The 15717-nt window shown below is 44.6% G+C and overlaps 1 protein-coding gene across 1 annotated transcript in view; it reads right to left on the minus strand.

Annotated features, from left to right (window-relative positions):
- LOC138566723 (rho GTPase-activating protein 11A-like) overlaps positions 1–15717 on the minus strand; it is a 586658-nt gene that overhangs the window by 178085 nt on the left and 392856 nt on the right. Inside the window, exon 6 of the mRNA XM_069644327.1 lies at positions 8578–8741. Within this exon, the coding sequence (XP_069500428.1) occupies positions 8578–8741 (164 nt within the window). The remainder of the gene's footprint in view (positions 1–8577; positions 8742–15717) is intronic.

The raw sequence follows: 15717 nt of genomic DNA on the forward strand, positions 1-15717 counted from the left end.
TTCCTTTACAGGAAGGGACGTTTAGTGTTAGTTATGTTACGTTATGTTGATTTATACCGCACACCGCTACCATTTGCGTGGTGTCCAGTTCGTTTTTATTAAAAAGTTCAAATTCTTCTGGGCCTTTGCTTGGGCATTCTTTTATTTGGTCCACCATACTATTGTAGTTTGAGTTGCAACTGTACAAAGCTCACTCTCCTCCTGAATAGTAGAACGTGGCCTCGGCCTGCGCTACCAAAAGCGCAGAAGGAGATAAACCCCTCTGGCTATGCCCTCCTCCACCCTCCATTATGTTTTGGATCCCTGCTAGTTCAGTAGTAGTGTGGAGGAAGCTGACCCTTTAGTCACCACTCACCCCTGTATTCCTGCAGAGCAGTCATTTCGTCAGTGAATCTCAGTAGCAGACAGGTTCTAGATCAGGCACATGGTAACCCTGCTTTGTCCGGATGAGATGCCTTTGCTTAAGAACAGAGAGCAGGTCCCCTCTCGGTTGCCCATTTCAGGTCCGCTTCAGACACAGGCATGGTCTACAGCCTTCCCATTATTGCCAACATATTACTTATGTACGTCTGTACACACCTCTTTTGGAAGGTTGTTCTATGCACCCAAGACTTGCCTATATCTTATCCAGCCCTGGTTTCTTACAGTTTCATTGTCACATCTAGAGTGGTTTGTTTACTCAGAGCAGGGATTGCCTCTTACAAGGCTTAATGCCACATGGAATAAGAAGGTCTCCAATAGAGGACAATATTGCCCTTTCCTCAAATATGCACTATTTTTCTGCAAACCCTTCATTTACATAATGCAGCATTCTGGCAGCCCATCTTTGTCGCCTTGAGCTGCCTTTATCCTTCAGGAAGAGAGCCACCTAGAGCACAAAGATTCTGTAGACAGACTTGTTGACCTGTATATTTGTAAGTCTGCCTCACTTTTTGCTAGTGGTAGGGTCCTCTCGCCCGCACATAGTCTACAGCTAGCTAGGCACACTGCTTTCCCACTTTGAAATCTTGAAGTAGAACAGTCTGTAATCCCTCACTCATGTCAGGGTATTTAACCATTACCTTGCCCTTGTTTTGCATTCATGTTATCGGCTACCTTAAGTACACAGGGACATCATTTTAGCAAAATGCCAGGGGTAGCGGAAGTGACATCACAAGACACTTATCTGATGACATCACTGGTAGTGATGTCAGTTGACCCCACCCAAAGTGACATCACGGGATGTGATGGCAAACAACCTTTCACTACAACCACAAAAGTGATGGGTGGAAGGTTTTGAATGAATCTGAACCAATGGCATTGCTCTGGGCAACCTTCCACACCACCCGTCTGCGCCATTGCGAAAGGGGCCCAGCCATATGAAAATCAGTCGGGTACATCCACCAATGGTAGCAGCCTAGCCCTAACTGGTAGCAGCCTAGCCCTAACTGCTAGGCCAGGTCACCTCTGCACGGAAACACAAGCAACCCCAGACATGTTTCAGCCTTGTTGGGCCTCCTCGGTAAGGTGCAGCTTGGTTCCCCATGGAGCAGCGAGAAAGGGACCCACGTCTGGGCATACCCTCTCTCACAACCTTTCGTCCCTTGACAAAAACACAACCGCTTCAGGAGAAGCCAGCATCCAGCGGATCCAGATTGTAATACCAGTGAGAGAAAGGGGCGTATAAGCCTAATACGACCTCAACTTGCTGTAGCTCACTAAATATGTCATCTGTGCTGGGCATCATCAATCCGTTGACACAGGCTCCTATATTTATGTTGGGAGCATAAATTGCAACTAAAGGCTAACATTTGCTGCATCCAAACCCGATCCTCACACCGTGGAAATGGCTGCTGTAATTTCCATGGCATATTACCGGTTTGCTGAATCCACTGCTGTGCCAGCTGATTGGCTGCTCCATGTTATTTTGCCCAATCGTCTTGACCGGAGGCAGAAGCCGGCCCTTTGTCCAAAGGCCACATTCTTCAGGCCCTGTCTGTGTCTGTCTGAGGCGCTGGCACAGTGGGCCAGACTTGCTGCACTTTCGCATGTAACTATTGCCCTAGCTCCCCTTTGTCTTACTACCGCATCTACACTAACAATATTGCTCACCAATGGTGAGTGTCATTAACAACAATTAAGGCTGCGCTGCCTGTTGTCGCCTGTGTAGCGGCAATTGAAAAGACTATAAACACTATATCCGCTACATCTCATTCCTGCGATCCTACTTCCGCCTATCTGATATACATGACCCAGAAGGGTAAGCCATATATGCGCTTTTTGCAAATCAACCGAACTAACTCGATACAGTTATTACTGCCAGTGATCCTACGCTTACTCCATACAGTCCCAAGAATCGTTCAATTGTCATTCCTTCCACCTAATCTCAGTCTACTTCTAGCCACCGTCCTTTGCATATGATCACTATCCTTACTCGCTGTCTCTAGCCAAAGACTAACCGGCTTATCACCGATTGCACTATTATGAAACGACCGATTGCTTATTACTTGCCACCTTTTTTTGCAAATGTAATTAGGCCCTTCTAGCGCTAGGCCACACTGCCAATTATTCGTGATCTTTATGCAGATGTAATATTGCTTTCTCTGGCCCATATGGATTACTGCTCACCATCTTTTCTTGTAAATGCAATACTGCTCTCCTAGTTCCTGATCGTGTTAGGCTCTATTGCCTGTTGCTTGCCACCTTTTCCTACAAATGCTATATTGATCTTCTAGCTCCGGATCATGCTAGGCCATATTACTGATTACTTGTAAACTTTTTGTAAATGTAATACTGCTTTTTCTGCTCCTGATCACACTAGGCCACATTGCCTGTTGCTCACCGTACTTTTGCAGATACCATACTGCCTCTCCTAGCTCCCGAACTAGAAACTGATAAATTGTGCTCTGCCAGGGCTGTGCCCAAACATCCGCGATTACTAAATGTATGCCATATCCTGGCCCGGACTACTACTAGCAAGGCTCTAGCAAGTTCATAGTCTCTCTACTCAGGCTATCCAATTGTTAACATTAGCACCTTTCAGTTGAGCTAACCTAAGTCACTGCCTCAGCAAATCAATTCAGTATCCTAGCATACAATCACATCAGCACAGGCCAGACAAGTCATGCACTCGCATACTATCACAACTTTGTGCATACCGTTCACACTCGGTTCTCTCCTGTTCACGATACTACACTCCACAGCTGCCATGACCAACTGAGAGACATGCCACCCAAGCGGCGGCCTATGCCCCCGCCCCCCCCTTAAGGCCCGGCACCATACTACCACCTTCTGATACTATAGACACCCACCAAAGTCCTGCCTTTTTGCCAACCCAAGTCAACTAAACTCGACACGACCGTAAAGACAATAGCAAGCACCAATTGCCCGCTCAAACCACTCCAATGGATCCAGCTATTTGCCGTCCGACCCACACCTAACCAACCTTGCCCCACAAACACTAGCAACTTTAGGCTAGGATCCAGATTTAAGACTCACCAACAATAACTATCCACCTCATGTATAGACCTCCAGACACAATAAACCTTTGAGGAAGATATCACACCTCACCACCTCACCACGAATACTAAACCAGGATCACAAATCATGTTGCTAGGAGAACTCAATCTAGGTCTCTTCGATACGAATGACGACAATGCCTTAGCCCTTGCCAACACAATCAAGGAATTAGGTTTCTCAAATCACATCAATATGCCCACGCATAGCAACGGGAGAACCCTAGACTGGACCTCAACTGAGACAGCAATATCTTATCTAATGTTCCTTGTGCCTGGTCTGACCACTAGATCATATCCTTCACCCTACAAGGTAGTATCCGACCCAATCCCTGCAACTCACCGGCACCTCCAGCACTCACCAGAAACAATCATAATATTACTGTAGAGAAATGACTATCCCCACTACAACCTATTACCACTCACCTTATCAACACAGACCCTTCGGCATTAGTTTAACTTCACAACAAAACTTTACAGAAAGCCATTGAGAAAATAGCGCCTCTAAATTGTGCCAAGCAAATCCACGCGATCACCTAAATTCCTGGTTCTCCCCTAACCTTAAAGCCCTAGACAATGAAAAGAGAAGTGCTGAAACTATATGGAAAAATCACCCCAAAGTACTCCAAGAAAAATTCATAAAAACTTCCAACAGTTACAAAACTGACATTCTTCAGACAAAAAGTGACACCTAGACCGACAGAATAAAATGAATTCATGCACGAAAGATTAATCATCCCAAGAGAGTTAGAATACCCTATAGCACCTCCAGAAGCCTACACTGAAGACACAACCTGGCGTACGGACATAAAGCACTACTTGATAAAATTGCACTTCTACAAGTGAAAATTGAAACTAAAAAACTGAGTCTTACATCTGACCTACCTCCACAGGAGCACCAGCTTCCTTCCTCTAAACCATGCAACTTTTTTAAATTTGCCCAGTCTCCATCTGTGAAGTAGAGCAGATAATAACCAGACTCAAACCGTCAAGATGCTAAGGGGACATATGCCCTGCATCAAGAGGCAGCTAGGGATCTAGCACCTTTCATCACCACTTTAATCAACGCATCATTGGAAAATAGCACTGTCCCCACCAACCTGAAAGACGCTTGGGTCCTTCCACTATTAATAAATCTAGCCTTGATCCCAACATTCCTACCAACTACAGACCAATAACCATAGTACCTTTCCTACTGAACATTTTAGATAGCGCAGCATACCTCCAAATTCGGCCTCATCTTAAATCTAACAATCTCCTCGGCCTGCGACAATTAGGCTTCAGACTGAAACATGGCACAGAATCAGCCTTGATAGAATTAAAAACTCAGATGGACAACCTAAAAGATAAAGGTAACTTAGCTCTCCTTCTACTAGACCCATCGGCCACCTTTGATTTAGTCAATCATAAAGTCCTCTGTAATCACCTCTCAACAGCAGCCCATTTCTCTTCTAAAGCCACCTCCTGGAAACAATCCTTCCTGGATAACAGAACCATGAGGGTATTCGCACCTACAGGGTCAGCTCAGCCTGCAACGGTCACCTGCGCAGTACCTCAGGACTCGTGCGTAACACTTTACAATATCTTTAACTAGCCCCTTTTTGGCAATCAGGACAATTTGGGTGTCACCTACACCAACTATGCTGATGACACCCAAATTCTCATCCCTATCACGGGTGACTGCGACTCTTATAAAATCTACCTAACTACTCAAGCTTGGTTGCCCACACACAGCCTCTGTCTCAATGACAAGACAGAGCACCTTCTCACTGGCTGTCAGGCAAGACTGAATAAACTAGGCAGCCAGTTCAATTAATTTAACATTGATGTTATCAACATAAAACTCTCCAAGAAGTGAAAACACTTGGAATCTATCTCGACTCCGCCTTGACCGAGGCTAGACAAGTCAATGCTACAGATTCTGACACAGCTTACACATGTAAACTAATTAATGCTCGTAGATCCTTCCTGTCGACAGCAAGTTGCATTACCTTGGCAAGAACACTTATTCTATCTAAATTAGATTACTGCAATGCCTTGTACCTAGGGACCAGCAAGCGAAATATAAAAACACTGCAAATATTACAAAATAATGTGCAAAGAACCGCGCTCAATATTCCCAGAACCCAGCATATATCAGCAGCTAGACGCAATGCCCAATGGCTTTCAGTCAAAGACTTTACATTAGCACTCACTCACAAATGCCTTTTTTGAACTCTGCTCCTAAATACTTGGCATGCAAATTCATTAGAAACATCAAACCGACCCACAAGATCCCCACACCTACACTGCCTCGAAGTCCCTAGATTCAAGTTACAGAAAGCAGGGGGCAGCAGCTTCCCTGTTCTAGTGGCCAAAATATGGAACTCCCTGCCTGTCGCCCTAAGAGCAGAACCATCCTACTATGGTGTCAGTAAAAATGCAAAAACCTGTCTCCTCTTTCAAGATGCACTTTAAGTGTCTCGCTTAACCTGTTAACTTGTACTTATCTGTGATGCACCTGTAACAACTTCCTGTAATGCTTTTGTACCTGTCTCATATAACTGTAATTACAGCTTGTAATGCGCCCAGATACTAGAGTGTTAGGTGTGCTCTATAAACATAAAAGGGAGATCCATCACATAGCATTGTTCCTCAGTACACTAAGAAACATATGGCTACGATATCACTGTAATGTGATATGCATTTCATACAGGAATGGATCACCATATGTAGCATTAATATCAGTTTGTGTAGACCCATATTACCAAATTATTGTGAATGTAAGCAGACGTCCAACAAAAACAACGTGGACTATTGTACATCAGTTGGGCTAAACCGTAAACACAAGAGAATATTAAAGAGGCCTAAATCCCAAAGCGCAGAGATCCAGTGCCTGCAAGTGTCGGGCCACAGACTGGAAACAGCAACTGACCAACACAAGTCCAACCAGGAAACAATCAGAGGCTGTACCACTTCATGCTTTTACACTTGGATGCAGGGATTTTCTTGTCAATAGTACACTTTGAACTATTGCACAGCATCCCACCCTGCCAGTCACCAGGAGCCTGAATATACCTCAACCATTTTGATCACAGGCAACATACCATCCACTTCGAGTTGCAAAGGGCCCTCCTGTCAACAGCTTTAAATGTCTGGTACCCACTCCCGCCCTCCAACACCTTACACCTCCAATGCCTTGCTCCAACACCTTCATGTTTATGCATTGCTACCCTCCAGCAACTTAAATCTCCAACATTCTCCAACACCATCAACCTCAAGCAAACAAGCAACTTAAGTCTCCAGTACCCTCCAACACCCCAACTGTGTGAGTCAATTACCCTCCTCAAACATCTTAGCTCTGCATTCAATCCATTTCAACTCTTACAATGCATTACGTCTTAAAAACTCTCTCCCATCATCTGTAAGTCACTAGTACATCTTAAGTCTCCAGTACCAACCTCCATAACATTGAGCCTCAAGCACACACCTCCAACCCACAGCCGTGCCAGTGGTTATGAATGATTTGAAACGTTCCAGCCATCACCTTGCTGTCTTGCTTATTTGGTACGTAACCCCTGTTTTTATGTTAGATGGGAGATGGAGGGTAAGGGTGTGTTGCAAGTCACAGTAATTGCCATTTTTTTTTTTTAAATGTAAACGGCAGCAGCAGCTCCATGACATCACCCATTTTACTATTTTCCTTTGTCCTTTATATGTTGCTTTATGCCAGCTTCTAAGCACTGGAACAGGAACTGGACCCATGTTTCACTGCATCCTCTTGTTCCCAAACCAGGTGCGTTTCCCCAGAGCTATCCTTCAAAATATATATTTTGCTTGAGGAAGCGACAGATGGTTTATTTTAAAGGTGGAGGGCAACTTCATGTACATTAATTAACTTGCCTTGTTTCCATCTATAGTGTGCCTGTGATGTAGGTCTAGCAGATCTGGGTCAGGTCAAGCCACTGGGGCACACCCCTCATTACAGAGCAAGTGGCCCACTGGAAGTACAAAGCAGACTAGAAACACTGATGAGATTTCCGTTCATTCTGTGCTGTCGTTGAGCACTGCAGGTTGCTCTTAACTATTCCCAGCTAGCTGGACCTAGCCCACATAGCCTTCCTGTTGCTACAGTACTGGGTATGAGCTGCACAGACAGCCCTGCCTCTGAACCCAACCATTCAGGCATTCTTCGCTAATCGACTGCCAACCTGTTTGTGATGGCGGCTTCATGGTTTTCCCTGCATTTCTGCAGTTACTGAGATCTAGATCCCAGGTGAAAAAAGCTGTGGCACATGTAGCTGTATTTACAACTGACTTTTTCAGGTGCAACACAGATACCTGCGCTTGGCATCGCCTCTTTGTTAAGTGGCCATGGGGTTGCAAGGACAGGTCTAGGGGTAGCAACTGCTACGTCTATCAACCCCCAAATGACGTCCCTGTTACACGACTCTGCACTGCGCATTGAAGTTTAGTGGCCACTATTTCAGGTAGAACAAAGGCCCTGATTCCGATATTGACCTGCATCAGTGTTAAAAAAGGAACTGTTGCATTTGATTAAAAGCAAACCAAAAGAAAACACTTCCTCAATGACTGTGGGTTCCCAAATTCCATTCCATATCCACCTCACAACCTGTGCGTTGCCTCAGGACAGTATTTTTCCATCGACATAAAAAACACTAGTGTGGCCTCTGATTTTTAATAAAGATTTAGCAGTGGCAAAATACAACTTGATCCAAGTGAAGAGCTCAGACGACTAATAGCAAGGGTCACTTGTTTCGAAGGAGGACAGTCCCATCATTCACTGCCCGCCTCCTTCAGCACTAATGCAAAACCAGTAGTTCTATATACAATGGGTCCAGTGCCTGTAACCGAGCTGTCAGGTTTTGCAGTTCCCATGCATGAGGAAGCCATGGTTATATTTTTTCTTGGAATGCTGGAACTTCTTTCTCTTTTACATTTTAAAATGTAGAACTACAAATCCAAGAATTCCAAGAAAATATGGAATCAGATGGCTCTTACCAGCATGGGCCATAGAAACTTGAGCTCTGCTGAGACATGGTCCGATTTCCACGGATTCCCTCCCCCCACTAACTGGGCTCACCAATCTCAGAGGCATGCGTCACCAAAGTCTGTACCACTGCTGCTTGACGCTGTAGCTGCCGCTCTGTCATGCCGGTTAGTTTCTCATTGACCTCCATATTGCGAAACAGGTTAGGGGCAAACACCACGGCCAAGTTGGCCAAGTCCATTTTGTTCTCATCACACCTGCAGCAAAAAGAACAAGTGCAAAGAGATTATCCAAGATTAACCAAATGCAATGAATGGGGCCTCACCCAGATCACAACAGTACTGTACGCTCACTATGGACATGCATGTTCCTTGAGGTCTCAGGAGGTCACCAGAAAAACTACTCTCAAAGAACAAATTTAAACCTATTGCAGGATAGAAAGCAGTCACCCCTCACCAAAAACGATATTATTGAACATCACAAGGTCACAGCCTGCATAGATGAAATAAACAATTCCAGTAGACCCATTCACTGGTTATATTTGGTGGAGTGTTGCTAATTGTCTTCTTTTGCAAGAGTAAAAGCAGACATTAATCCACTGCAAGACAGAGCCCTCCCGACTCCAAGCGAATGTCTAATATCAGCAAGCCTGAGCTTCTGGCATGGTGTTTATAAAGCATTAAAACACAGAGGAATTCAAGCACTTTTTCTAATGATGTTCGAGGACCATGAATCGGATCATTGAGATTATGATCATAAAATGTTTCTGCCACAGAAGATCCTAAACTGGGTTCCAATAAATTGTCCCCAATCTGCTTCTGCCTTTAGAAGTGACATTCTTTGACCACCCTGGTTTAGGGTAATCCTGCCCAATATACCTGTGAACCTCCATTGAGTTCTCCATGTATGCCCTTGTCAGGTGCCTGACCGCGCTTTAACTCAAAGATAGGCATGCACGTAGTGGATGAATAGACATATGCTGAAATCGGAATCCTAGAAGTAGAGATAGGGAGAGTTAGCGGGCACATTAAAGGAAGGGGAATCGAGGAGGAAAAAGCAGGCCATGAAAGAACGCTGATCTGTCAAAATGAGAAATGCCATCTGGAAGGACTGACATCTGGAAGGACCGACATGTGTCAGATTGGAAGGCTAAATCAGATTCAGTGACCATTTGCCTTGTGAACGATTCATTTAATAAAAGTAGCATTACATTCTGTTAGGGAGGGAATCAAACAAAATACAACACTGATCCTCTGGAAGCATGAATCAAGGAATGGCAATACAAAAAGAAAAATGAGTGGCTGAATCGGTAGGTCTCATGATCTGGGACTAATGTACCGTGCTATGGGAGAAGGTCTCAGAGGACCCCATCTCCTGTATGGGAACTCATCTTTTGCTTGGTATAGTGCAGTGGCTACACCGTGATAATGTGTGGAAAACTGACCAACAGCAGAAAGCTCCACGCTAAAACAAAAAGCATATAGCAGGGAAGCCCATAATAGTAAATGTTTCCAACCACTCCCTTCCCAGGAAAGAAATGTGTCCTTGCAGGTAGACATGGTCGAGATGATGGCCAGTTAGCTCCTTCCCTGTTCACAGGATCCTAGAAAGAGGCAGAGAGTTTGTGTCCTATCAGATTCTGTGCAGCAACAGGGTCTTGCCGTTCCCTGTCAAATGAGAACTAGTTCTGATTGAAAAAACGTGTCTATGCAAGGAGATTGTGCTAAACCTTTATCTTTTATAGAGGGAGAGCAGAAACGCCACCTCTGGCTCGAGCATGGAGACCAATCGGGTTCCTGGGGATCATTGCCAGCACACAAGAGCCCCCAAAAGACATGTAAACAGCAGCACAACCATGATGGTTCAAAGTTCTTTCAATACACGAGAAATACAACAGGAATTGGATATTAGATAGGTCTTCGAGTCTGCTAGAAAGCTCATCATCCACAGTAACATCATCTAGTACTGGCTGCTTTCCTATGGAATCAAAAGGGAGCCACAGCAATGGTTAGCTGTTCAACTACAAATGTTTCACTAATAACAAATGCTAAGGCAAAGTCAGATTAAACTAAACAAAACACAAAAGGGACACCTGCACCTCCGGTGACAGTTACCAGAGAACAAACAAAACCTAAAAAAGTAGGTCAATAGCCCCAAGAAAAGTGAAGACTAAAAAGGAGCACAACATGAGACGATGGGGTGGTATGCCAGATTCCAAACAGCCTCCGGGTGAACTGACTGATGTCAACAACAGCTAAAGGTGGGACAAGTGGCTACGGGGACTAGAAGTTTAATTACATGTAAAAAGGATGTTCCCATCTGGGAATGATTTATACAAGAACAGGTAAGATTGGATTAACTAGAAAATGACCATTTTTTCACTCTACTAGATATACTGGTCTCCCGCAGTTACTTTACAATCAGCAGTCTCACAGGGGTGGAGCATCCAGCCACATTTCACAACACCTCAAGCACAGTGATTATTGTACCCAGTCAATTCTTTCTTCTCAACAAAGTCTGAAGGATATAGCACCAAGTCCCTTCCATATACAGCTCACCTTAACAGGGATATAGCCCTTAGCTCACTATTTGTAATCTGTACAGCAGTGGTGCCTGGCTCACTTATTCCGATGCCACGGATGTAGCGTCCTGCTCACCAAAAGGGAAAAGGGTACCCTCCTCTCCCTGCCAGTGGCTACAGTTCCCTTCTACCTAGTGCCCCTGACTACTCGGGGATATAGTACCCCACTCACTAAGGCCTGCCAGCTCGTTCTGTAGTAGCCTGCCATGCTTGCTCAGGACCATGAGCTCTTCCTATCCAGCTAGTTCATCTCAGTGGTCCAAGATTCCAGTTTCCTAGGGGGGCATCAACGTATTTGGGTCCCTCTTTCCACTTCTGCTCGTATCACTGGTGCCTGTTTAATTGCTTCCAAAATGTTGTCTTTTGGATGTCTTCCTTACACGATTATGGTGTCTCAACTGGCCACTTGTTGGCCAGGAATGTTAAAAGCTTGCCAATGGGTTAATTACAGTTGTATGCTAATTTGCCCCCCAACTATTGAGAGTACACTGCCTGCAGCTGCTTTAAAACTGCCAGTGGCCATCTTAGAATCAGAAGGAATTCCTGCCTCTTCAGCCGGCTCTACATAACCAGACTTCGACTGGCTCCTGAAACACTCCACAACAGGGGCTTTGATGCGACTCTCCAGGTTCCTGCATTGTGCAATGTTTCGCAGGGATCTCGATCAGCACATAGGACCTCACAGCTTTCCAACACCTCACTCACCTCTCTACTATGGCCTCTGTATAGAGGCGATTCAGTATTACTCTGCCAGGATCCACAATCAGACAGGATCACACAATGCTCATGCATGCATGTCCCAGAGTTTATTCCAGGGTCCCCAAGTCCAACAGATCAACTACGGGGCTCTCACTGGGCCTAGGTTGCCATTTCCCCTAATGCATGTATAAACGATGCACAGAGTGCTGGATTTTGTAAAAGGCCTTCACCTTACTCCAGATCCTCAAATTGGCATGAGCCTGAGGGGGGGGGGGAATCTCAGAACCCCACCCAACATCACCACTTCAGGATGTACATGGCTCTGGAACATAAGCTCTAGTAGGCCCACTTTCCAGGGTCACTGTGTCCCCCTCCATGTGCTAGGGCGGGGCAGGCAAATATCATTTTGACAGTCTCTTCTATAAATAAGAAATCGTGAATTCAAGTGACACAATCTCAACTTAATGACGGAGGATTGGGGGGAAAAAAAATGAAAATTAGGGACAATGGAGACCTCCACGGATTAACAAAAGTATAAACACAATTTCCGGATACAAATGCATCACAAAGACAATATTATTCATAAATATCTAAATGAATAAAATGAATGGTCTACAATGCAAAGAGCGATTGGGAAACAGGGTAGGGACGCTCAATTTTCCAAGCTAATCCTAGATGGGCGCATTCCATCTGCCGGTTAATTTAGCCTTCGTTAGCATCTTAAAATGCCTCAACGAGGTCATTCTCTTTTTTTGGGGGCAGGCTGTGGGGAGCCTCCAGGAAGAACAGATTTAAGTGAGGCACTGAACTTGTAATGATCTTCTTTGAGTCCGTTTCTCCACCCAAGCATTCTTTACCCACCTCGGCTCTTGTTGGAGGTTCCACAGTTTGCGGCTGAGTGCTGTCAGATTTGTGCCTTAGTACTTTTCATTCCCGTAGGATGCCTGGGTGAGACTGCCGGTGGCAGCCAATCGGTGATCTAAAGGGGGAAGTCAGAGGGGGTAAGTGGGGGAATGTTTTTTTTAAAGACTAGAAAGGTATCTGGCCATAGCCTCACTATGAAGAACGATCTAGTAGCAGATACGTTTAAAGTGTACTCTTTGAACAGGAAGCCAGTGAAGGGAAATTAATTCTAATATGCACCTCAGGCTTTTTATGCCCAAAATAATCAGTGCTGGTCGGTTCCGAGCCAATTGTGTACATTTTGGAAATTCTGTATAGTTACTCCGGTGCCCCAGTGCAATGACTAGTGCTCTTACCACTTACAGCTCATGGCTGAGACGGTAGATTGAGGATGTTTTTTGTTTCAGCAGATGGAGGATACAGGTTGATCTGGGGAGAAAAGGACCGAGCCTGAAGAAAATAATAAAATACCCAGCTTTGAGAACAGGTGTTGGAAACAGCACTGCTACAGTTTTGTTACAATTCAGGCAGAGCTTAGAGAGGCACAGCCACTCAATCTTATTTTAAGCAAGTGGCAATATCCTTTGGGTGTCTGGAATTTGCATCTACACGAGTCAGTTTCTAGACATGTCAGTTTCCGCTCGTCATTGGCAAGTTTTTGTAAGGCCATTTCAGGGCTCTCCGAGTGGGCTAGGTGGTTTAGAGCAGATGGGTATTTATCGCGAGATCAATCAGTATTTCCAGATGTAGTTTGTGCTCCTAGTTACTTTAATACCAAACTGGTAGTTAAGGAGATGGACAGCAGCTACCCCTTTTGGCATTAAAATGTGATTTATCAATAATTCAGTAAGTTGAGACACCGGATGGGTCAGTATTCAGTAACTGCAGGATGGTGGCTTTCTTTCAGGCTTCTGAATCCAACTCCTGATTCAGAGGCATTATAACAAGCCATTAAACCACGAGCTAGCTCCTCACTGAAGGAGGCTGGGCCAGGGTAACTTTGCACCAATGATGAATTCATGCTTGGCACAATTGTATCTACTTCCATTCCACAGATGTTATTGAAGTAGTTGAAGGAGGGCTTAGTAGCCGGTCCTGGCAGGAACATCATCCTCTTTTAGGGAACGTTTTGTTAGTCCATCTCTGGTCTTTTTGGTGCATCTAATCAGTTCTGAGAGCTTAAAACGGGTCAGGTGTTTTTTCCAATGGTAGGTTTTTTCAGGCAACAGATTCCATTTTAGTATTTAAGCTATTTGTGATGTTAAATTGCTCGATTGGACCCTCTTGTATTATATGAGTGTCCTCCTGCACCAGTATGCTTTTTCTATCATACTCTTTTCAGTCTCTTCTAACTCTAATAAGACAGTCTGGAATAGTAGGCTATAATAGGCATTAAAGAGCCAAGCCAAACAAGTGCCTTTAAAGTAGTCTCCAAGATGAACACACATAGCCTGCTATAGTGAGCTTTAACTATATTGGCAGAAGGGATGAGGGAAAGTTGTTGGCGCTCCAAAAGCAACAGGTTTGCGTCATTGGAAAAGAGGAAACATGGTTGCCATGGAAAATGAAAAGCAGCTCCTTCATACATGATGGATCATCCATTGTATTTCTACTGCAATGGAAGGAATGGCTAGGTACTGCATAGGTGCTGAAAGAAGGTGTCACTAGCGAAAGTGCCACGAGCAGAGATGAGGTGCAGCAAGGCCTTCAGCTGGCTCAGAATTCCATAGCAACACCAGCAGTTCCTGCCCTCGTTCTGAGAAATCACATTGGTTGTGGTGTACCTCTTGGCAGCAAGCAATTCTTCTAGAGTGTGTGTCTGTATGCTTGTATTTTAATGGATCTTTATCGATTGCAGCTGTGTGACTGAACATGTATGTTTGTTGACATTGGACACAAGTTCATCAAACACTAGCATTAAGTGGCCATGTACTAACATTCCGCCGCTGGAGGCCTCTATAAATCATGTTTTACCGACAGCTCACTGATGTAGGCTCGCGTTTCTAATGCATAAACGGGTAATGTGCCATAACCAGCGGTCAAGTCCTAAAAAGCAAAAGTGGGGGGACTCATTAACATACCAATTGAATGTGGCGTCACTAGAAATTGACATATTAAGGTGCCCTCTGAAAAATGTTGGGGAACTCCGTCCACCCGCGTGTTCCCTCGATTTGAGCCCTGGTGAAAACATCTCAAAGGTGCAGTTAAACATACACAAAACCACAGTTGTGAGAGCATTTTTTCTTGAAAAAAGAAATACTCAATTCACTTTGCCAGTTTTATCTCCAGTGACTCATTCACCCCTGTCCTGATCTTCAAAATATAGCTCATGCCTTTTGCCAAAATAGCCTTTCAAAACAGATCGCCCTTCTTTCCTTAGTCTGCCTCTTATCACTGCTTCTGCATTATTTCTGACTAGGTCACCTATAAGCTCTGCTAGAAAGAGTGAAAGACACAGGAGGGATAGAAGATTGGAGAAAAGAATGAGGAGAAGTGGGTAGAGTTGAGGAAGGAGAGTAGAAGGAGCGTGAGTGGCGAGTGAGCAAGGTAGAAGGAAAACTGCATATGTAAGGCACAATTCCCAAATCCTTCTAGAAAACTAACCTGTATAGAGTAAAGAAAGTTGGGAAGTGCCTGAGGGGGCTTAGTGAGATGCGGCATTTTGCCTTTAGGTCCTCACCACCAGACAAAGGTATAATTGGACAGTGTGGGTCAACCTTCTGTATCTACTCAACTGGGGCTAGGGAAGCCTGGATTAAGGAAGAGGTGCAAATCAAGATGAGTGACGACACCAATAAAAACCCTTCTACCACCTCCAAAATATGGCGTGATTCATGTGCCATCTGCGACACGAGATAAATGTACATACATTAAGAATCCTTGTAGGTAAATTAATCCCATGAATGGGGATATTCTGAAAAGCCATCATGTTTACAACTCTCAGGGCCAGGAGTCAACTCTTCCGTCAACTAGAAAGGTTTGTGCATGAAGACGTTCGGCATCAGTTAATACCTTTTCTTTTTTTACACCATCAGAGTGGACCACAAAAT

The sequence above is a fragment of the Ambystoma mexicanum genome, chromosome 2p (genome assembly GCF_040938575.1).
Source record: "Ambystoma mexicanum isolate Mex_15411 chromosome 2p, UKY_AmexF1_1, whole genome shotgun sequence".
NCBI classification, from domain to species: domain Eukaryota; kingdom Metazoa; phylum Chordata; class Amphibia; order Caudata; family Ambystomatidae; genus Ambystoma; species Ambystoma mexicanum.